Genomic DNA, 6,606 nt, shown 5'->3' on the forward strand with positions numbered 1-6,606 from the left:
GGGAGAAGGGAGGGGGCGGGTGGAGGGCTGCCAAGGGGCACTGCCCTCCCCAGAGCTGGGGCGCAAAAGGATGCCTCTGTGAAGCCTAAAGGGAGCGAGCGCCCTGGCATCGGTCTGGTAGATTGCACGGAGGTCAAGCTAAGCTGGGTGTCAAGGCCAATGCTTCCCCGTTGGGTCCGGGCCACCGCAGCGTGCCGACAGGGCTGGGCGCAAGGCTTTCCGGAATGGACTCCAGGCCTGAGAGGTGCTCTCTCCAGCCTTTTGCCACCGCTGGCCAATTCCTTCGACGACGGGAATATTCCGAATTGGGAGGGGCTGGGCGGGGATATGGTGGACAGCGACCCAGTCTGGACTTCTGCCAGACTAAATTCGGCCGCATCCTCCCCAAACGGAATCCCAGTGAAGGGCACAAGTGAGCTCTCCCGACACTGTCTGCTCCGGTTAAGATGGACGCCTCCCCAAACTCTGTATCAGGTCGTTATGAGTCGGAATCCACTCGATGGCACTGGGTTTTCTTAGGATTCCTTGGCTCTCGGGAGCCCTTGTGATGTATGGACTGCTAACTACCAGGTCAGCAGTTCGAAACCACCAGCGGCTTTCACGGGAGAAAGACGGGGTTTTCTACTCCGGCCCACAGCCTTGGAAACCCACAGGGGCAGTTCTACCCTGCCCGATAGGCTCCCTAGGAGTCAGCATCGATGGCCACCAGCTTGGTTCTGTACATATCCGCAGTCCCTCCAGCTCAGTGGTTCTCCACCTTCCTAATACCCTTTAATATACAGTTCCTCATGTGGTGGGGGCCCCCCCAAAATAAGATTCTTTTCCTTGATACTTCATAACTGTAATTTTGCTACTGTTATGAATCATCATGTAAATAGCTGATATGCAGGATGTACTTTCATTGTTACAAATTGAACATAATTAAAGCATAGTGATTAATCACCAGACAATATGTAATTCTATATTGTGAAATATTTATGTGTTTTCCGATGGTCTTAGGCGGCCCCTGAGAAAAGGTCCTTCCGCCCCCAAAGGGGTCGCGACCCACAGGTTGAGAACCGCTGCTCTAGCTCCTTACTGCACCGCAGCCTCCTCTGCTCCGCCGAGCTCGGGGAAGTGGAGTTGAGCACGACGGGAGAAGTTTCGAGTTGGCTGCCTTGCCGCCACCACCTCTCGGTCTCTTGGAGAGTGCGCACCCAGAGCGTGGGACTTTCTGCAAGAAAGCCCTTTCTTGGCCGACGCAGGAGCCTGTCCTTGCGGCCGAGCGAAGAGGCGCCCGCTCCCGGGACTCGTCTCCCCCCAAGCCCTGCCATGGGGTCAACTCTGCCTGGTCGCGACCCTCGCTAGACTTTCCGAGGCTGTCCGTCTAGCCGACAGCCGAGAGTCGCATCTTTTCCCACCACCCCACCCTCCCAAGGGCTGGGAAAGCGGAGGCTAGCCATCCAACGCTTACCCAGCGCGCCTCCAGGGCTCACCCTGCGGGCAGCCAGGGCGGGTGGCCGCCAATTGGGGCGTTTTGAACTAGGCTGGCTGGGCAGCCCAAAGCTGGCTCTTGTCTGGGAAACGGCCCTGGTGGCGCACCGGTGAAAAGCCCTCGGCTGGGGCTCTGCCAAGCGAACGCCCCAGTTGCTGCTCCAGAGACAGACGCTGCAGTTGGCTTCCTTCAGGATCGACAGCCTTGGAAACCACTGCGGGGGGGCCGCGGGACTCTATCCTACAGGGTCACTAGCCAGTTGTAATGGACTCTATAGCGCTGGGTATTCTCTGGGAAGGGTGCACTCCTTCCTGCTGTCTGCACCCCCACCCCAATCCCTCCTCCACTCACCTACCACTGCAAGACTCTGGCAAGGGGCCCATGTGTAACTCTCGGGCCACTTGTGAGGTCGAAGTGTGGATGGGATGTACCCTATGGCTCCCGCAGTAACACCTACCCTAAACTTTAGAGCTTTTTTTGGGGTCATCTCAAAGTTCAAGCTTCTTAGAAGCAACAAAAGCTTTCTAAAGATCTCCACCCCCTTCACCCCTCCCCTGACTTCACTTTTTTTCTCTCTCGCTACAAGGCACTGGGGTGGGGGTGGGGGGTGGTGGCTGGCTTTCTTTCCAAGTAAGGATAGGGGATGAGTTTAAATCATTGTGTTCCCATTTCTTGATAACTGCCTGCTTTGAGCTTTTGTTCCCTTAAAGTAGGACTGCACACTGAAAGAGGGGCTGGAGATGAACAGTTTGACCCTTTGGGACAGTTCACGCCTTGGACAGGCTCGGCCCCTCGGTCACCATCATCGCCGCCGCTATTCAGGCCTGCCCTTCCCCCTTCGCAGGACATTTCAGCCTCGTTTCATCCGGACAATCTTTGAGACCACACAAGTGCCTCTTGAATTTATTAAAGTTAAAAGAGTGCTACAGGAGTCCAGCTAAGGCTACTGGGTGTTGGTCACGTCTGTGCAAATCTGAGGACAAATTGAAACGGCTTTCTTTCCGCAAAACTGAGCAAAATGCTGAACAAATAGAATTCTGCTCTCCGGGCAACTGAGTTGAAGGCCTGGGCGCTGGGTTTGTGCTGTAACATTCTAGGCGTGGTCTCTTTTTAGTTGATCATTTCAGGGTGGTGGAGATTTCGAGAAATGCTCCATCAGCAAGTGCGAAGAGCTAGTGTGCTCTGGAAGGCTACAGTACAAACACGGAACCAAAAGTAGGAGCTTTCGCAGAGGGTGTGGGTGGAGACTATTTTGTTTCTCGCCTGTTGTTTACATGATCTCTACGTGATTTAACAAACACCACTGTATACATCTGAAGAAGTCTTTATTTTTAAAATACAGGTTAGTCAATCTCATGATATCATATTTAAATGGACTGGAGATAGCATCATGTCCGTGTTGAGTATGTACAGTCTTTGCAGGGCAGGAAGGAAATTTCCAGAAAAGGAAACCTGCAGCTTAGCCCAACACTGTTGTTGTTACTAATACTAAACATAGGAATTGACACTAACCATTGGTATGTGGCACACTTAGGTGTGCGTCGTTAACTTCTCCCTCGCAGCCAGTTGCAGAAGGTTTGGAATTTGTCAAAGGAAAGCTTGTATCCCTCCAAGGCATCAGGGAAACATAAACTCTTGGAAGACCATAAAAAACTTTGGCGTTGTACTTCCCAATACTGTTAGCAATCAACTCAAGAAAATATGTTTCACAAGCAGTAACCGTTAGACCCAGCCTGAACTTGCTGTCCATTGAGGGTCAGCTAGGGCTCATCATGTTTTCCTTTAAAACCTTGATTTATATTCTTCTTGATTCTGTTCTTCCCCAAAATGTGCTTTTTATCACTAAACACAGTACTTCACTCACAGCCATCTAATCAGTGCTGATTCACAGTTACCCCCTGTGGGTTTCCCAGACTGTAACTGTCTATGGGGGTAGACGGTTCAGTCTCTGCTGCCCACCATGCAGATGGCAGTCTATCGCAGAACCACTGCACCGCCAGGGCTTTCCCAGAGTGGTCACTATACCCAAAATGAACAAAACAAAATGACCTGTCTAAAGAGGTATGTTTCTATTGATAATCAAATAAACCTTTCTTTGTTTTCTAATGAATTTATTGGCTTGTCTTTCTTGGCAGGGAAGTCCCACGGAGTGTTGTAGTTAGGACTGACACATTATTCTATTATCCAGCAGTCTGGTTATTTCCTCAGAACCTTGCTGATGGATTTGAACTGTCTGTTCCATTGAAACCAACAAACAATCTTTCGATGATGTCAACTCTCACATGGCCCTTCAAGCATTTCCAGGTTATTGAGAACATACTCTGGGTAGGTTTTCTTTTAAGGGGGCTCTGAGAAGTAGAGGATGTTGCCTTGGTATCCATGATCACTGGCTATAAAATAATGCTCGCCTGCAATGCCACCCAGGTGAAAGTCTGGCATCTTTCATTAATGCCCCACTCTTGTTTTTCACACTCCATTACTAATTTCTGAATCAGCAGGTCCATGATACAGAGACAGAGACATCCAAAGTGTGGGAGAATCAGATGCTGAGCACTGGAGAAACTAATCTGTCTTTTCTGCTTTCTTTATAATTTCTTCATCATGGATTTTAACAGATAAAACCAAGCAATTCTAAAGAGATTGAAGAGGGATTCTTAGATTGCCCCCCCCCCCAATTATCATTTAATTCATGTCATTGAAGATCCTTTCCCCACTGCTGCCCCTCTACTTTAACAAACATGATGTCCTTCTGCAGGAACTGGTCAACTTGTCCAAAGTACACGGGGAGGTGAAGTCTCACAGGAGCAGCCTGGCTGTACTTCATCAAGGACAGATCTGTTCTTCTGGCCATTCATAATATACTTTTATTCTTTAATAACACCTATGTTCAAAACATTAGCTCTTCCTTGGTCTTCCTTATTTCTTGCCCATCTTTTGCATGACTATGAGGTGACTGAAAATACCTTGGCTTGGGTCAAGTTCAACTTGCTCCTTAAAGAGAAAGCTTTGCTTTCTACCACGTTACAGAGATCTCAGTCCAATGCAATGCACCATTTGCTTTCTGGACTGCTGCTACCACTGGTGTTCACTGTGGATCCAAGTAAAATCATGTCTTTGATCATGACATTCCTTATTGGTCCAGTGGTGAGGATTTCTGTTTTCTTTATGTTGCACATGTGTAACCCATACTGAGGACTGATCTGTGAGTTTCCTCAGCAAATGCTTCAAGGCTCAGCCCCTTCAGCAAGATAATTTGCACCATTTGTGTGCTTGACTCTCGCCCGAGGTATTTTCAATGAACCCATATGCATGCAAAAGCTGGACAAATGAATAAGGAAGACCAACAAACAGCAGCAGATGCGTTTGAATGAAGGTGGGGATAACAAATATTAAATATCGCATAGTGTTAATGAGTTTTCTTCCAATCCTGATGCCGTGTCCCTCTTCATATAGGCCACGTTCTTGGGTTATTTGCTCAGCTTAGAGTGAATAAATACAAGTTAGATGAAAGGAATGAGGAGAGAATGGGCGAAATCATGCTTTCAAATATAGGGAATTTAAACATAGCGACTTTGCTTTTTAAAGGGGGGATGGTGCAAAAGACAAATGTAAAAGAGCAAGTGAAAATCATGGCAGCTTTCAAATCGTTTCAAGATGGAAGAAAAACCTGAGGGTGGAGAGTTCCAATAGCTAACAGTCTTTTTTAGCAAAACCTAATAATCATTTTCGTTACTCTGTGCCTTTCAACGTTCCTCCCTGCACAAAGCACGGAACAAATTAAAACCAGGTCAAAACATTAGAAAACCATTTTTATCACCCTCTTCTCTAAAATGCAACTTATTTTCAATTTCTAGAAACCTAATTGCCCAAGTGAGGAGCCCTGGCAGCATTGTGAGCTGTTGACACCAAGGAAGGTCAGCAATTCTGAAGCACCCAGTGGAAAGACACTGCTGTCTACTCACACGAAGATTGCCAGTGTCCCCGCCCCACGGGTGCAGTTCTGCTGTGTGCTATAGGCTCACCATGAGTTGGCACCCACTCGATGGCAGCCAGTTTGTTTTTTGTTTTGTTGGATAGCCCTGGTGGTGCTAGCGGTTAGTGTAGAGTTAGCAGTTCAAATCATCCAGCCTTTGGAGTCCGCAGAAGGGAGGACCAGTAGAAAGAAGATTTACATCCTGGAACCCCTTTGTTGGGTCACTATGATTCGCAACGGACTCCACAGCAGTGAGGTAATTTCTGTGGTTGTTTTCGCCATTTTTCAACACCTACGTTGACTTTCTCTTGCCTAAATAATTTGTAAACGGGGTCTCAATGGGGTGACTCTCCAGGTTAGTGGAGTCTAGATCCATCTCAGCCACTCATGCACTATCTAAACTCAAACCCCCTCACATTTTTCTGGGGCTCCGGTTTGGTCTCTAAGTAAATCCAGAAGGTGGGCATGAGGGGCGAATAGGAAAGCTGGAGTCGGGATCTGACGGGCAATTTGGAACAAGTTTTCTACGAAATCCACTGGCCCTTCAGCTCACGTCCACCCCCACCCCAACCCCCACACACTGAAAAGCTGGGAGACAGGCCTCATGTTCCTACAACGCCCACCCAGTGGGGAGAAGCAGAGGTCAGGGAAATGTCTTTAGCTCTGCTGGCTGCCACCTACACAGGAAGCCCCCTTACTGTCTGGTCCTGGCATAACGTGGGGTTAACTCTCTTGTCCCCCCACCCAAAGCTGTAGCATGTCACAAACAATACAAAGCAAAAGCTCCCTTCCAACTCTTTTAACAGGTCAGTACTTTTATTTTCCACTCTTCTAAAATCCATCCAGGGCTCCCTTTCAACTTTCCCTTCCCTGAAGGAGACACCTGCAGGATTCCTCCCCACTACCCACCCAGGTGCCTTCACCCTCCCACCTCGGTCTCTCTGGAACCCCAACGCGCTCGCCCACGTTGGGCCCACAGCACGCAGCCCACACTCCGCTCCTCTTCTCACCAAATGAATGCGTTCTAAAACCGTTTACTATTCGATACAGCTCCTAAGAGGCTTTGCCAAGAGACGCCCCGCAGCACCACAGGCCAGCCTGCTTTCCCCAGGATTCTGACCCCCATTAACTAATTCCTCTGCTCCCTCTGCTCCAGAGC

At 48.9% G+C, this 6,606-nt stretch overlaps 1 protein-coding gene across 1 annotated transcript in view; it reads left to right on the forward strand.

Moving 5' to 3' along the window:
- The first annotated feature begins 327 nt into the window (after nt 1-327).
- NEUROG2 (neurogenin 2) overlaps nt 328-6,606 on the forward strand; it is a 9,672-nt gene continuing 3,393 nt past the window's right edge. Inside the window, exon 1 of the mRNA XM_013004867.2 lies at nt 328-412. Within this exon, the coding sequence (XP_012860321.1) occupies nt 328-412 (85 nt within the window). The remainder of the gene's footprint in view (nt 413-6,606) is intronic.

The sequence above is a fragment of the Echinops telfairi genome, unplaced genomic scaffold (assembly GCF_000313985.2).
Source record: "Echinops telfairi isolate 266 unplaced genomic scaffold, ASM31398v2 ScPeMD7_7468;HRSCAF=8506_0, whole genome shotgun sequence".
NCBI lineage: Eukaryota > Metazoa > Chordata > Mammalia > Afrosoricida > Tenrecidae > Echinops > Echinops telfairi.